This window comes from Sturnira hondurensis, unplaced genomic scaffold, assembly GCF_014824575.4.
Source record: "Sturnira hondurensis isolate 20B ecotype Veracruz unplaced genomic scaffold, ASM1482457v3 Scaffold0007217, whole genome shotgun sequence".
Lineage (NCBI taxonomy): Eukaryota > Metazoa > Chordata > Mammalia > Chiroptera > Phyllostomidae > Sturnira > Sturnira hondurensis.
The window spans coordinates 4633049-4649766 of NW_028079848.1; the positions used below are offsets into that span (position 1 = coordinate 4633049).

General features: G+C 54.1%; 1 protein-coding gene across 1 annotated transcript; it reads left to right on the plus strand.

The window, feature by feature from the left end:
• The first annotated feature begins 1061 nt into the window (after positions 1-1061).
• On the plus strand, positions 1062-11930 carry SCGN (secretagogin, EF-hand calcium binding protein). Its single transcript, XM_037051452.1, has 11 exons — positions 1062-1203; positions 2068-2138; positions 4362-4454; positions 4830-4919; positions 5489-5545; positions 5915-5992; positions 6546-6601; positions 7849-7894; positions 8150-8209; positions 9641-9709; positions 11418-11930. The coding sequence occupies exons 1-11, from the start codon at positions 1119-1121 to the stop codon at positions 11544-11546; spliced, it is 834 nt and encodes a 277-aa protein (XP_036907347.1). The 5' UTR covers positions 1062-1118; the 3' UTR covers positions 11547-11930.
• The last annotated feature ends 4788 nt before the right edge of the window (positions 11931-16718 follow it).

Here is a 16718-nt window from a genome sequence, read left to right on the forward strand (position 1 = left end):
TCGGTTGCTAAAACTTATCAGAGGGACGTATCAATTCGAGTGTCTTTTTTTAAAAAATGACAAGGTATTAATAAAAAATGGCGTGAATTCCCCGAAAGTCTATTTCTTTTCCAGATTGTCCTTCCGAGAAGCTGTGTCCAAACAGTCAAGTGACCAAAATACAAGCCACAGGACTGTAAGCCAAAAGGCTGGGCAGGGGTTCCCATATCCTTAGAGAGGATTTTTAAAAATACCACTTCCAAGTGCTTGCTCCAGATCATTTAAGCCACAGTCTTGGTGAAAGGGACCAAATTCACCCATAAGGTGCATATTTGTCTCCTGTTGGTTATAGTACTTTGCATGTGCTGTGCTCTGAGTTTCACGGTTGGACGGTGAGGGTCTCAGGTCCTCCCACTCCCAGCCCCCATTTCTGGGTGGGAGGACCTTCTAGGGAGATGGGCAATCACCAGGGTGACTCCCAACGCCTGCCGGCCCTGCGCCTTTAAATGTCTTCCTGTTGGCTCTCTTCTTAGTCAGGGTTTGGATGATTTTCTCAAAAAGAAACCCCCTGGTGAGAGAATGCAAGGTCCCCGAGGTGACCTATCTCCTCCCGTGACAGGCTGGTGGATGCTGCTCCGCCCCTTGCCCCACCCTCCCACACTCCCCATTTCCACCCCTTTAATGAGGTGGAGGGGGGGTCCTCTCTTGAACCCCCCTTCAGACACAAGTTTGGAAGGTGAGTCAAATATAAGGGAGTGTTTTCTGTGAGTTTGACAAGCTCAAGGGTGAAGGGCATGGACCATGGACGCCCCGAGACAGCGGCCCGCAGCGCCCTGGCAGATGGGTGCGCCCGTGGGTGGGTGAGGGCCGGGTGCAGGGCGGGGCGGACAGAGGGGCGGGCAGGCTCCAAGCAGCTGTGCTGTCTCTCAGCAGCAGCACGCTGAGAGAGCTCTGCAGGGCTTAGGGACTGCTGGGCGACACCGGGGCGCCGACCTCCTCGCCAGCCACAGACGGGGCGGTGAGAGCAAGTCAGAGCAGGAAAGAAGCCGGCGCGGGGGTCAGAATACAGGTCGGAGGCTTCCTGCACAAGTTCTCCGGCTGTTCCCCAAAGTGCAGCGCCCGCGCTCCGGGTCAGCACCATGGACAGCAGCGCCCGCGGCCTCGCTCTGGGGAGCTGGGACGCCGCCGGCTTCTGGCAGGTCTGGCTTCGCTTCGACCCCCGCGGTGAGTAGAGCAGGCCACCTGCGCGGGCAGGTGTAGACGTGGCCCCGCTCCTGTCCGGCTTTCCCTGCAGAAGAAGGAAGTTGTCTCCCAGAGCCGTTAACGCAGGGAACTAACGCAGGTTCCCAAAGGTGGGGGTGGGGGGAGGGCTGTGCCCCCTCCCCAGTATCTGTCTGTGTGTGTGTGTGTGTGTGTGTGTGTGCGCGCGCGTGGGCACGATACACCGCACTTATCATTGTGAACGGGCGTCATTATGTATATTTGAGGGTGGGGGCTGACTCGGCCCCCCAAATGTGCTCAATTTCACGGTGACTGTCACATAACCACCTCCCACTCTCTCAAAGGAGGGTGAATCTGATCAACTCTCAAAAAGACGCTGTTCCCACCCCACAAAACAAACTCCCTGAAAATAAAAGGGAAGTTTTATTTTCATCTGCTTTGTCTTTGTGAATAATTAACCACGAACGACATCTGCACTGTGTGTTTTTACCCCTTGGGCTAGATTCGAAACTCACTCGGGTGAAATGTTTCCAAGCTCCCCAAATCATTGCAGTATGTCATAGTCTAAAACTCATGATTATTTCTGGATTGAAATTGTAGTTTTAAAGTGCGAACTTTTACATGTAAAAGGAAGAGTTTGCCTTTGCTAAATAGTCACATTTAGACGGTTTGGCACAAAGCATTGTCCACCGCTCAAATCCAGGTCTTCAGGAAGTAGATGTTGGCACGTAGTTATTGGAATAGCAAAATCCCTCAAATCTATGGGATTTTGTGAATGGTTGAGATTACAAACAAACTTAGGTAAATGTCAAATGCCATGTGGTTTCCGTGTGTGTGACTTATTTACGCGTGTCTTCTTGCGTTTAGGGACAGGTTACATACAAGAGAAGGAGCTGGACGCCTTCTTCCACCAGATGTTCGTGAAATTGGGCACGGATGTAAGTATCGGTGCCACACAACATTAATTATGTGTCTCTCGGTGACGTACACGGGGCGTTCAAGTCTCACGCTGATTTGCACCCATTAATCCACTCTGGCCTCATTTCTTCCTCGCATGCGTGTAATTTTTCTCCATCTCCTAGCAACTCAGAGGGGCTGAGGCAGGTTTTACGAGAGGTACAGCTGCAGCCTTAGGCGCGCTGATCGCTGACTTCCTGCGTAACAGCTGTCACCCACTCAGCCTGTCATCCGACCCAAGGTCTCCTTGGTTCTGTCTCTGCTAATGGAGTTAACCTGGCGATAAGATAGCTCACGCTGTTCAGAGGTGGAACAAACGTTCAGAGCTTCAATGTTCTGAGTGTTTAGTGCATTTGTTCTCCTTCGGCTGCAAATCACAAACAAATCATTTAAAGTCATTTTTTTTCTGTTATTCATTTAATTTGCGGAGGTTACAGATTTCTTAGGGGACGACAAACCAGAAAATAAGCCACATCCCCAGAGCCCAGGTATGAATGTAAACCAACCTACTGGTACCCATGTCCTCTGCTGGCCGTAACTCGGGCCTGGAGGCGTAGCTGGGGTTTTGGACATTCCCCTACCAGACAGAGGAAGAACTCACAGAGTGACACAGGGACAGGGTGGGGACCCCAGCGGGGACTCATGGGACGGGAAAAGGCTCCAGAGGCAAGAGCTTTTACAAGGAAATGTGCAGATAACTTACCCTCAGACATAGTTGTTTTCACGGAGGATACTGAGGGGGGTCCCCCGCCACCGTGGGGCGCCAGGGGCAGCCGGATCAGAATGAAATCAGCTGCCCGCCGCTTCCACCGGCCGCGCAGACCTCTGGGCCTCTGTCTGCCCGTCTGCCCGTTGTATTCTGTCTCCCTTTTCATGTAAGTGCCTCCCTTCCCTGCCCCTCTGACTGTCCCTCAGCTCCGAGTGTCTCAGTCTCTCGTCCCAGCCAGCCTGCACGTCCTCGTCCGTCTCCCATCCCTCCCTCGCCACCCTGATCTCTGCCGGCTTGCCCCTCTCTCTCCTGCCTCTTCGCGTCTCTTTCTTTCCATCTCCACTCTCTCCGTCTCTCCAGTCTCTCTTGTTCCTCGTCCTCGTCTGCCTTTTGCGCCTCTTCCCCTCTGTTTCCATCTCTCTGTCTCGTCTCTCTTCACCTTCATTTCTTCCATCAGTTTCTCTCCCTTTCCGTTCGCTCCTCTCCCCTCCTCCCTGCTCACTGCCGTCAGAGCTGAGGCCCACGGCACTCCAGGACCCACGGGGCCGATGCCCTCTAGTTCACATGACAGGCGTATTTGAGGAAAAGGAGAAGATGCCACCCCCCCTCACCTGGCTGAGTGACTTCCATCATGTGTGTTCTGTATGGTGCACATACATGACCACACATGCACACACGCACACACCCCATGGTACCAAACCTGACAGTCCTCTCTCCGTGCTCAGGGCAGGGTCCTGCGTGGAAGCCTGGCTGCAGGGGACCATGGGCGCATTCGGGGGAGTGGATTTGCATGACTGATCGTGTCTGGGGTTTGGGGTCCGGCCCTGCTGGGGAGGGTCTCTGCCTCCATCCCTACCTCAGAATCTGTTCTCCACGTTGACCAGCTGCCCCCTGCCTTGTGATAATCCTGCAGGTCGCCAACGAAGAACGATGTGAAGTGTAGAAGTGCTTGTACGGGGCGGGAGAGGTGGCATCTGGGGTGACTCAACAGTGACTTTATTACGCTGGTTTCCTCTTTAATTGCTTCCCCCTTCTAATTATACTTTCCTCAGCCAGTGCAAGGGAAGACTAAGAGAATGAGCACTGGAAAACTGCTGGCCCCCAAGCTGGGCTCTTCCCTGGGAGGTAGAACGAAGCCCCTGAGCTCTGCAGGGTGAGGGGAGAGTCCGCATGTTCCTCCCACACAGAGTCCAGTCACAACCAAACGTGCAATGACGGTCACATTCACACTTCCCCACCGGGTCTGGGAGCTGCCCAGCAGTTAGCTCGCTCCAAGTCTCAGGGAGTCAGGACCCCAGTTAGAGGCAGTTGGCCCAGAAACCTCCGTCTCCGCCCACCGCTCTTCACCAGTGCCATGGGCCCCTCCCAGCACCGAGCGACCCGAGTACTGGGAGGGACCAACACAGTGGCCAGGCCCAGTGCCGGGAGTAACTGCCGCCTCGCTGCCGCTGGGAGTCCCAGGGGCCCAAGTGCGGTTCTCTCTGGCCTCTCGTAGGACGTGGCCGTGGGTGACCACGTGCGGAAGGTGCAGCAACAGTTCCAGGCCGCCCACCGTGTCCCTGAAGACGGCCGCGTTCCGATGGAGCAGGTGCGTCTCCTGCCTGGGCCCCCGGACGCAGGGAGAGTGGGCCCCTCATGTTGGACGGGGCGTCCGAGCGCTGTGCCCGGCGGTGGGTCAGGACGAGGCTCTGGAAGTCGACCCTGACCTCTTCCATCGGCTCAGGACCGGAGAGCGTGCGGTTCTCCTGCTGTTTCCTGCCTGGCGGTCGGTACGACCCCGATTTTGTCACTGGGGAATCGATGCGGCGGAGGCCTCGCGGCCACTGGGCATTGAACAGGGTGTGGAGCACGGGCCCTGGGGTGCTGCGCGTGCTGAGACCCAGCCCAGCTCCCTGTGGCCGTCCCACCGGCTGCCCCTGGGGGCCGGCTGCGGCCCTGACAGCTGTGTCTCCCGCTTGGTTAGCTGGCCGGCGTTTTCTTGTCGGAGGATGAGAACTTCCTTCTGCTCTTCCGCCGGGAAAGCCCCCTGGACAGCAGCGTGGAGTTTATGCAGGTGGGTGTGTGGCCTGGAGGATGACGGACAGTGCCAGCCGCCCACTCCGCTGGGGCGGCCCCACCCCCGCTGCCCACGGGGGCCGGACCAGGCGAGGAGGCCCTTGTTGCGGGGCCAGGACATCTGCCCTGAATCCTTGTGTGCTCCCTTGGAGCGCCGGCCTGGGTGGCCCCAGAGCTGACCAACAACTTCCGCCTAAAATAGAGGACACTGAGACCGGCCGGGAGGGACGCCCAGGACAGTGCTGGGTTGGGGTGTGGACGGGGCACCTCCGGCCATGCATCTGGGGAGCCCCAGGGGCGTCTGCCTTTCGAGGACGCTGTCTGATGGCTAGAGTCCGAAGCTCCTGATTTGTAACTACTGACAACCAGTTCTAGTTCTGAAGGCACTGGTCCCTTTCTCGTGAGTTCTCCCTGAATGTTCGCTGTCACCAAAGAAAACCCAGTGCCCTGCACAGTCTCAGGTGCGCCCAGCACTGGAGGGTTTTCCGAGCTGAGCCGCGACAGACGGCAGCAAAGTCCGCCCCGAATTACAGGCGGGTGGTGGGTCCCGGCTTCTGTGTGTTTCAGATTTGGCGCCGGTACGACGCGGACAGCAGTGGCTTCATCTCGGCCACCGAGCTCCGGGTGAGTGGCGCAGCCCCCGCGCCCCAGGAGGAGCCTGACGCATGTGTTATGAGTTCAATTCCCGTGCACCCACCAAGCAGCGTCCGGGCCTGTCACCTAACATGCAATGTATTCCTGTTTAGAAGGTTTAAAAAGTGCCAGCAACATCGCTCCCTCTGGGAAAGACACCGAGCCGAGGGGGTTGACCCTGTTTCACGCCCAGCACTGTTTTCTGAGCCCCCTGAGCTTGCTTCCAGGGACAGCCCCGACCCTTGGAGTGACCCTGGGCGGAAAGCCGTTTGTGTTCTCCGGAAAACAAACTAGCCTCCGGGGGTCTCTGCGGTTCGGTGGCTCACTGTGGGAAATGTGGCTCTTGTCTCGGTGTCACAGGACTTCCTCCGTGACCTCTTCCTCCACCAGCAGAAGACCGTTTCCGAGGCGAAGCTGGCGGAGTACACGGAGACCATGGTGAGCGTGGGCAGGCGTGGGGTGTGTGCTCAGGAGGTGTCTGTGCACTGCATGCCCCAGAAAGTTCTGGAAGGTGTTGGCTGAAGTGGAGCCACTTCGGCCTGTGACTTGGGACGTGGGCCCCTAAATGTCACAGGCCTTCCAAAGGCAGTGGCAGTGAGCGTTTATTGGAGATCAGTGAGAACAGCCATTCGGATGCACTGGTTCCGGCAGGAGCCGAAATGGCGTTCTGATGCGGGGACGGAGGCGAGGGGTGTTTGTGAGAAGGGAGGGGGACAGTGACGTCCATGGAAGGGAGACGTGGCTATGGGTGTCGATGGGCTAACACGGGCTGGTCCTTCTGAGCGGTGTCTGTCACTCTCGGTCTGGCAGTCGCTGTGTCTGCCCTTTTGTTATCTTTGCAAACATTCTGGGCCCCACGTGGCCTGGGGCCCAGGTGTCCAGTCCAGACAAACACGGGATCGGAAGGGCAGCCAGCAAAGCCCTTCGGGACTTTGGAAGTGAGTCCCCGTCGCAGCGGTTTCTCACGGCTGCTCCCCTCCTGTGTTTCCAGATGCGGATCTTTGACAAAAACAAAGACGGCCGCTTGGACCTCAACGACCTGGCCAGGTGAGTGGCTCCAAGGTGGCGTCACAGCTTCCATAACAGCTCTGGGGGGTTTCCCGACGCCACACGCTTCCCGTGGAGAGGCAGAGACCCAGTCTTGCCCGAAGTCCTCAAGAACAGGCGAAGCGTCCGGGGACACAGAGTCCCTGCTCCCCATGTGCACGAAGGGCACCCTGACAGCATCACCCCGAATCCCACTCAGTGGCTCTGGGAACATAGGATGGCCAGGTGATGACTGGGACACCTGGCTGGACCCCAGCTGCACTCTAGTCTGTGGTCAGTGTGGCCGCCGTGGCCGCCGAGTGCTGGGCCAGACGTGGAGGAGAGGGTGCCAGTGGAGGTGGCCGGTGTCTGTGAGTCTGGTACTGGGACACAGGGTGAGGGTGGCAGGTCAGCAGGTGTTGAGGAGGCCACCTGGCCCCCAGTCGGCCTGTGCTTGTCAGCAAAAGGTAACAGATTCTGAGTGGATGCACAGAACTGAAGTCATGGGGTCCGGGGTGCATGGGCATGAGACCCTCATGGGGACCGTCCGTAACCTGGGTCCTTAGGGCCAGCGGGACAGCATCTGTCCGCTGGATCAGGAGTTGGGCTGGCAGTCGGAAGCAGACAGAGCTGGGGGAGAGTCTTCAGTGAGTTCCTTGGTGTGGGGTCTCCTCGGGGGCCATGAGAGAGGTCAGGTCAGGTCAGTTCTCTGGGAATCCGGCTTTGACAGAGCTTCCCCCCGTTTTCCCACCACGGCAGCTGCCGTGCTGCGGGTCCCCGGGAGGGAGAAAGGCTGGTTTTCAAAAAGCTGGGGATGGTGGAGACGTAAGCAAGTTCACAGGCCACAAAGCCCACTCTTCCTACCAAGATGGCCTTGTTTGTCCCAAGTAAACATTCCTCAGATTTCTTCAGGACTTTCATCAATTTCCAAAGTTTTTTTAAAAAGTTATTCTGACTATTTTTTTTTTTTGGCCAGTTTTCTAGTTGCTGTTACAGAGGAGAGAATTTTCCTAGTCTGTTTCTGTGCCATTTTCCACTGAGATAACATTGTAAACCTCTCCCTGGGATGACGGCTAGTCTCTGAAAGTCTTTCCCAGTTAATCAATTTATTCGTTTGTGTAGTGGGTACATTCTTATTTTTCAAGCGCCCATCCTATTCTGCAGGGCGATCTGGAAACCCTGCCGTTTTCTCGCACGGGCGTTGTGACTTGGCTTGCATAGTGCGTCGTTGGGCTCTCATGTCCATTTATTCATCTTTTTCCATGTAGGATTCTGGCTCTTCAGCAGAACTTTCTTCTCCAGTTTAAGATGGACGTGAGTAGTGACATTTCTCTGGGTGGGTTCACGGCCTGTGTATCTCCGTGCAGATCTGAGAGGGAGGGAGAGAAGAAGGCATACGTCCGTCTTGCCTTCTACCTCCCCCAGGGGGAAGGCTGGAGGCTCAGAGGTGGAACCCAGAGTTGAAGGTCATGACCATAGTGTGTCCCAGTTGCCTGGACTTTTTCGGAACAGGTGCGACTGCAGTTCCGCACTGTCGGAGTGACTGACAGCTGTCTTCTCCACACACAGGCCTGTTCCACGGAGGAAAGGAGGAGGGACTTCGAGAAAATCTTTGCTCACTATGATGTCGTAAGTGTGCCCTTTATGCCTGCCGGCCTGTCTGTGGGGGACCACCCTGCCCATGGACCCCACACTGGGAGGATGTCAGGGCACCCTCAGCTTCTCAACTTCCGAGAACCCAGGGAAAATGGACAAAGGAATATTTATCACCGAGAAGGCAATGAAATCACTTTTTTGTGTGTGCTTCTTGGATCCAAACTAGGAAAGGTTTCTCTTTCGTGCTCTCTATGGATATTAGTAAGCTCAGAAACAAAAGCAAACAATCAAATAAAAAACTGCTTTGAACCCAAGGAAAGAGAGGCAAAGTCAGGCCTACTTGATGTAAAAACTACTTCTCTGATAGGATGAGTGATTTGGTTTCCTGCAGGTGGGGAAATAATCGTTCTAAAGCACGGAGCATGGCATTAAGATTGACTTTCTTGGGGACAAGGTGCGGTCACACGAGGAGAGAGGGAAACAAGGAGAAAGTGGGGGAAGAAGGTCAAGGAGAGGTGGGCTGTGACCCATCCAGACCGGGTACCTGCGAGTCGCGTTCTGGGCCGAAGAGAGGCACCTGGAGGAGGCGGGGCGGTGAAGGGTTTGTGTGCCTCCTCTGGGAGCCATTCCCTGGTTTGGGTCATGGCTCATTGGCCACAAGACCCCAGGCGGGCCCTTCGCCTTCCAGCACCTTGTTTCCCTGCTCGTAACACCTGCCTCGTGGCTTGTGACACGGGTGCTGGGCACCGTGTTTGGAAAGCTGCTCCCGACGTGCCCGGCGTGTGCCAGGTGCCAGGTTAGCGTTCGGTACACACTCTAAGGAATAGATTTTTAAGATGTGTTAAAGGTTGTGATGAAGAAACTTTGAAAGGAACCGATGGGTTGTCATAATGGAACTTTAGAGAAGAACTGAAATATCTTAACACGTATTATGTTTTATAGACGTTCTCATAAAATGGATGGAAAAAAATAAAAGCCTGACGTACAGACCAAATAATAATTCTGATAGGCTCACTCAATCTATTAATAGTTTCTCTTGGTTTAAAATATGCATTTTCCTAACGGTCAAATCATTGGTAAATCATAGGGCAAACTAAAATAATGTCAGCCTACCTGTCAAAGGGCTGATGTGATGTGTGGTTAACACTTGTGAACCGAAGCCTGTTTGGGAAGCAGGTCAAGGCTCCATGTGTCGTGTTAGTGGATCTGCAAGAGCCAAGGAGCTGCCGCTTCCCATTTGGTGACCTGGGGGTGGGGGGTGGGGGTGGCATTATTTACAGTGGATTCTTTTAAGTTGCGTGGGTCACTCCCACCCCGTGCAGGGAATGTAAGTTGGAGTGTGCCATTTTGAGCCTCTGTGTGGTCACCAAAGAGTCCTGATTTGGTCAAGTTGCCTAATGTGCTCATTAACTCTTTTCGACGTGGGGAGGCGCCATGTGGATGACGGGAGGTTTTATCTTTCAGAGCCAGAACGGAGCCCTGGAAGGCCCTGAGGTGGACGGGTTTGTGAAGGACATGATGGAGCTTGTGCAGGTGACCTCTCGGGTCTGCAGACCATCAGGCAGGGGGGCTGCCATTCCCGTCGATTCTACTGTATATTCTGGGGACTTGGGGCTTAATGCTGGACAGAAAGTCTCGGGAGGTGGCCTGTTGAACAGCCTTGAGCCCCCGGGAGCCCCATGGTCTCCTTCTCTCTTACGATCATTTGTAGTTTCAGTAAGTGAAGCTCCACGGGGGAGCTTCTTGTCACCATCGCTGAGGTCGTCCGTGTCACCCGTGGAGCACATGCCACCGCACGGACGACTGCTCTAGTGTTGGATGCGGAGTCTTTTTCCCTTGGACTTAGTTATTAAAGTCACAACAACTTTTAATTTCATGTAATAAATCCCATACTTGGGATTTCAATTGCTTTTTATTTTCCTGAGGAGCTGTTTCAACAGCCACGGTAAGAGTCTGCAATGCCCTTCTGGGCACTGCGGTGGCTGGGACAATGGGGCTTGGGTGACAGCTGCCTCACGCTGAGCGGTGAGGACAACCACCTTGGAGGCTCTGCGAGAGGTGTGGACCCGATGGCTGACCCTGTGAGGCTGATACTTTCCACACCGTCCCCCCTCCTGCCACTTTTCTAGGGGACAGTGGAGCCACTGCATTTAGCAATCTCACGTCCTCAGGGACTTTCTGAGGTTGGGTGGTTTTGTCTTGATTGGCCCAGGTGGCAAGAAGTTAGAGTAGCAATCAATCAATCATTCACTGTGTTCGGGTCCCAGGTCTGTCTCGGCATCTGGTTAAAACTACGGAGTTTGCCCCAGAATATTTGCCAGATGCCTGTGTTTGCATAAATCTGTAGGAAGGTTGCACCCAGGGAGGAGCAGGCAGAGGCACGTTTTCTGACGTCTAATCAGAGTGACCGAGGTGTAAGCAAACTCTGAGTCGGAGACACGGGGGTGCTGGTGGGGAAAAGGCTTGGATGTCAGTGTCATTATGGTGGATGAGCTGGGACGAGCAGGAAAGGGGGGATGTGACAAGAGCACGGAGATGACATTGTCTGTGGCTGAGGCAAGCAGGCCCTGTGAGACAGACTGAGCCCTGCTTCCAGAACTCGAGGGGGCGGGTGAGCATTTTTCAGCCCGCTCTCCCAGACCCACCCTCAAGCTGTCCAATGGGGAGGATGGGTAAAAGGGCATTTTTACAGAAAGGCCGTGACGATTTTGTGCCGTGACGCAGACACACGCTCTGGGGCCGGCCGGCCCACCCGAATTTGTGTCCTGGTTCTGCTAGGGACCTGCTCACTGAGACGGACCTGGTCCCAGAAACCCCTTGGAATAAATCGGGTGTCCCTCACTCAGCATAATGATGTAATGTTTTGGGTTGTCACTCATTACTGCCCAGTTGAGACTAGAGGCACAGGAGCCTCCCACAGGGACATAATAAAATGCCTTCTGTCAACACCGGAGCAGGACAGAACTTGTGGCCATTATCCTCTGCTCCAGGAAAAAATATCATTAGTATTTTTCTGGAAGGACTGCAGAGCAGTGATGTGGAAAGAGATGCTCTTTGAACTGAAGGAACACCTGAGAAATGAACTTGGCCTTTGGCCGCACTGGTCAGATGAGGAGGTGGCATTGCTCAGGGTGGCCCAGCTCCAAGGAGGCCTCTCAGAGCAGGTGCCCCCCCACCCCGGCTCAGTGTTGAAGGGCTGCCGTGGTCTTGCCTGCTGACTCGTTGTTTCTGTCGCCCCCAGCCCAGCATCCGCGGGGTAGACCTGGATAAGTTCCGGGAGATTCTTCTACGCCACTGCGATGTGAACAAGGACGGGAAGATTCAGAAGTCTGAGTTGGCTTTGTGTCTGGGGCTCAAAACCAACCCATGATCCGCAGCTGCATGGCCCTTTGTGCTTTGCGTGTCTCTGTGCTTCTGCTGGTGAAATCGTGTCTGTGCTTTGCTGTTGGGAACACGCCAGCGAACCCTATTATCAGTTTGTGTGGCATTTGCTATAAAGGATCCTGGGCCCTGCTTTTGAATAACCTGGTGTTTTTGGCCTCACCAAAGGCCCCCATGCAGGGTCTGCACCCTTTTCCCTTTGACCTCGGGCTTTCCTGTCTCCCCAAAACCTCAGGGAACCTGCTGGTCCTCCACAGTGCCTGGGGGGTGGGGTGGGCAGCTGAGGTGCCCTGTGATCTGTGTGCTTCCGTGCGTCTCTGCTGAATCTGCACGCTGTGCACGTCGCCATGGTCCCGCGTCATCTGCAAGTAGATTTTTACCTGGAAATAAACCTACAGCTGCAAACAAAGATACCCTGGTGGCTGTTTTTGTGTCGTGACCTTCGAAATGTTCTGTCTGATGGTTGGAGAGATGAACAACCTCCCTCTCTAATGTGGGGTGGGAAGGAGGAGAGGGTGGGCAGGACCCCCCCATGGAATCCAGCTCTCCTTCCCGGTTCTCAGGTGCCCTGGGAGTGGTAAGGGAGAGGACTGACCCAGGCCGACTACTTAAAAAACCAGGAGACACATGGACCCCCAGTGCCACACTCGCCCCCACCCCCCAGGATGTACTGTGTTTCTCCTGGTTTAGCCTGCCGTGGCATTAGCTGTGTGATTTCACTTACCCAAATCGCGTGCAAAGCAGGAACAATGAAAGGAACGCGCGTGCAGGTTGCTGGGACCTTTTAGAGTATGTGTTTAGAAATAACCTCATTTCTTACTGCTCATATGAGAAGCTGTGTCTCAGTTCAAGGGGTTCTGACGTCTGTGATGGTAGAAAGAATAATTTTGGAGAATTCTGGCCTTCCCCGCCCTCCAAAGTGACCAGCGGTATCTTTCGCTGCTCTGTAGCAGGGCCAGCCTCATCGGTGAGCCCAAGACCCTCGAATTCCCCATTGTCTTGCTCGGTGGCACTGTCTCGAGATGGGCATATTCACATTAAATAACAAGGCAGCTCTCTTTCGTCTATGAAAATATAGCGACCACTTCCTCCTAGTCACGGAAACGCAAATGTGAATGCAGATGGTAGAACCGAGAGAACCTTGTTGGTCACATGGTTGGGGCAGAGGGAACGGTGTGTGTAGAAATCCTCGCGCGGCACACACTCTCTGGGTCTCAGCTACCAAGCGGTGCCATTCTGAGTCAGCACTGGCCACCCCACGCACGGTGCCCGTCACCGGCAGGCAAGCGGTTATGCGGCCACTACTCTGCGGTGCAGTGGCTGTCCGAGGGCCACTTAGCTGTGCGGCGGGACCGAAGCGTTGGTGAAGGTCCTGGAGCCGGCGGTGGAACTGGCAGGCCCCGCCCAGGTGCTCTTCGGTTGGTGGTGACCTTGAACAGTTGGAGCTTCCCAGTAGGAAAACCTTTGGGTCCAGGGCGCATGCGTGCACAAAGCTTCGCGGCCGCTGCTTCGCCTTCTCTGGGCGGGGATGAGCGTCTTCCGCCCTTTCAAAGTCGGTGGTCCCCTAAGAGAGCAGACCAGCCCCCCGCCCTGTGATTTCAAGTTTGGGCACCCCAGAGTCCGTTGAGCCCAAATCACGCATTTGGCCAGTCTCTTGAACGTGGACTTAATGTTTTCCTTTTCATTGTTTTGGGATCCCTACCCCCCCCCCCCCAAATGAGATTATATCTAGTTGTTCCTAATAAGAAAACTTCTCCACACGTTTTACCTAATATGTTTATCTTACCTGGACACATAGAGTGGCCTTCCGAAGATGTCCTAATATCCAAAGACCAGGTGACCTCAAGGCAGGGGTGTATCTGCTCACCGGCCCGGACTGCGGGGGTCCTCCCCCTGACCCTCTGTGCCCGCTGCCCTTCTGCCGCGGGAAGCCCCGGCTTCGTGGAAGCCTGACCTCGACTGGTTGGCACGCTCGGGTTCACAAACACGTCACATGGCTCCCTGTTGGCTGCAGCATTTCTCTCCGGCAGACGTACAACCCCCTGTTTATAATACTCAGCACATGCAAACGTCTTCACCAGGTGCTTCCCTCTGCTGGTCCTCCGGCCCAGCCGGACCGGCCAGGAGATGTCCCCGCTCCTGTGCTATCCCCATTCCCACACCTGGAAACCCTTCATCATCAAGCACAGCTCAGAGCCGCCTCCTCCAGGAAGCCACCTTTGACTATCCACGTGGAAGTGGCTGCTTCCCATCAGGGAGGATGACAGCTGGTCTAACGGGAAAAGAGCACTAGACCTGGGGGCAGAAGGGCTGGACCCACATCCCGGCTTTGCCAGGAACTCCCTGGGGCCGGGGGGACTTATGTGTTTCTAGACCCGCCGTTTACCAAGAACCATACACTGGGTGGCTCAAGTAACAGGAACTTTTCGTCTCATGGTTCCGGGGACTGGAAGCCTGGGATCAAACTGTGAGCAGGGTTAGTGACTTCTGAGAACTGCCAGAGACCCTCACTTCCATGCTTCCCCTCTAAGTTCTGGGGGCTTGCTGGCACTCTTTGGGGTTCCCTGGATGCACCATCCCCAACTCTGTCCATATCCTCACCTGGCCTCCTGTGTACCTGCCTGTCTCTGTGCCCAAATTTCCCTGCTCCCACCCTGGTGGGTGGATTAGGGGCCCACCCTCCTCTACTGTGAGTGCGTCCTAATTCCATCTCCACTGACCCTGTTTTCCCAATAGGGTCACCTTGGGAGGTACTAGGGGTCAAGACTTCAACGTATGAATTTTTGGATGACATGGTTCAACCCCTAACAGAAGCATTAGGAAAATCCTTCTCCATTTCCCACCTGGGAAATGGAGACAGAATAGAGGCAACTACTTACAGAACTCCCAGAAGGATTGAGGTACGGGGCGACCCAGCCCTGTGGCTCCCTGGAGGCGCATTCCACTCATCTGCTACCACGTTACAACTGGATGTGAGTAGAATCAGAGAGGAGGGGAAGAGAGGGGGAGACACAGGCATAACTACTAGCTGCACCCCAGGGAAGTGGCGGCCCTAAAATGACTTCCTTCCTTCGGCTGGGTGCCTAGCTAAGCAAGGAAACAGGCTGTCAGCAACGGGCTTACCAGCTGGTGGCAGGAGCTCGGTGCCAGGGCACCCCAGGGAGGCAGAGCAGACACGATCCCAAATGAGAAGGCACGAGCTTTGCTAAGTTCTTCCCCAGGATTCTGCAATCCAAAAAATTCCAGAAAGAAGTTATTTCTACCTCAGAAGACATGTGCTTGTGTATTTTGTACCACAGAAACATTTATTTCTGTTGTGAATTTCATATGGTTTAGGGGGTGGAGGATCCCCTATAACCTTGCAGGGCTTAGTGTCTCCAAGACCTTGCAAGAGCCCCTGGAGAGCCTGGCACAAGAACACGTCACCACAGTTGAAGAGCAAACGGTCCTGAAGAGAAGAAAGGACAGAGGTTTCTAAATGTCAGTCTCATGGCGGGGGGTGGGGGGGTTGGGGGGGTTGGGGGGGTAGGGGGTGGGGAGCGCTGACGGCTGAACTCGTGCCCCCAAGGGAATGGAAGAGCAGCAGAAAAGTAACTTTTATGAAAACACAGAAACATCGAAGAGCAAAGTGAAGCCCCCAAGTAAGATGAGCCTGGAACATCCCACTCAGGGGGTTTGTAGAGTTCTGCACGAAGGAAAGAGGTCAAGTTCAGACCAAGCGTGGGGGAGCAAAGGGGCAATGGGTGGTCAGCGATGGGGCAGCGTGTGAAAACTTCTGACCTCCTAGTATATCTTTATTATTGCTAGTAGTAATAGTTGATGATGTAGCATTATTATTATTATTATTTTGCCAAGGAAAGTGGTTTTCACTTAGTGTCTCTGTGATTTATAAACAAAAAGTTGATTTGTTTTTCAGTACACTTTCTAACTCAGAATGATTTCAGGTTTATACAAAAGTTGCAAAGATGGGAAGCTGCCTTGGTCGAGCAGCTCAGTTGATGAGTGCGTCATCCTGATACACCAAAGTTGTGGGTTCGATCCCCAGTCAGGGCACGTACAAGAAGAGCCAACCAATGAGTGCGTCAGTGAGTGGAATAGCAAGTCGATGTTATTCTCTCCCTTCTTCTCTCTCTAAAAAAAAAATCAATAAATTTAAAAAGAAGAAAGTTCCCATACATTCCCCCCTCAGTTTCTCTTATTGTCAACGTTTGTGCACTTGTCACAACCAAGGAACTGGCACTGTTATATTACTGTAAGTTGGACGCTAATCTTTGGAATTCATTCGATTTTACCTAATGTTCTCTTTTAAATTGGATCTCTGTCCTGGGATCCAATTTAAAATGCATGACATTTAGTCATAACGTCATGTATTTTGTGATGTATATTTAATGCCTTAGCCACCTCTGGCTGTAACAATTTTTCAGAATTGCTTTGGTTTCGGCGGCTTTGATAGCTTTGAGGACTGAGTCAGATACTTTGTAGACTGTTCCTCCAGGTGGATTTGCCTGTTGATTCTCACGGGTTAGCATAGGATTATGGGATGTTGGAACACCAGAGAAGTAAAATGCCTCCTCAGTACAGCCTGTTAAGGGCACCTGCCATTAACAATGCTTACCACTGCTGCAGAAATGAGTAAGTGAACCCTCATTCAACCTGGAGTTGAGAGCGCATGAAGGAGACTTCTCCGCCCTGTACTTCCCGCAGCTCTGCACAGTCCAGCAGGAGAAAGACTTCCTCTCGGCCTGGTGACAGCAAAGTGTCTTCTCCTGAAGCCAATGAGAAGTCACCACCACTTACAACGCTCACTTTCCTCCAATGAGATTTTGTCCTCCAAACAACCCCTCTCTGCTCTCTCCTTTCCTCCATAAAAGAATGCTCTTCTCTGTTCTCCAGACCTGCCTGCCTTTTGCCATATTTTGCTTGTCCGGAATTGCAGTTCTGCTACCCCCAAAGAAACCCATTTGCGATGCAATAACTGTGGCTCATTTTGAAAGTTGAAAACGGTGACGGTGATCATCCAGCTGTTTCCCAGGTGTCTCTACCGTGATTCCCTCCCTCCCCTCCTGCCTTTCCTCGTGTTTTGGTGAGTCTGCGGAGGGAAGCCACACTTGCTCGGTGGGGGAGCATCTGTATACAATTTTTGAAGTTTTTCTGTTTAGGA

What these genes read in the sequence shown, in the direction of transcription:
- SCGN (XM_037051452.1), top strand. Translation starts at nt 1,119, where the DNA reads ATGGACAGCAGCGCCCGCGGCCTCGCTCTGGGGAGCTGGGACGCCGCC. An exon ending in TCGTGAAATTGGGCACGGAT is followed by an intron (nt 2,139 to 4,361) that starts GTAAGTATCGGT and finishes GGCCTCTCGTAG; the next exon opens with GACGTGGCCGTGGGTGACCA. An exon ending in TCTTTGCTCACTATGATGTC is followed by an intron (nt 8,210 to 9,640) that starts GTAAGTGTGCCC and finishes TTTATCTTTCAG; the next exon opens with AGCCAGAACGGAGCCCTGGA.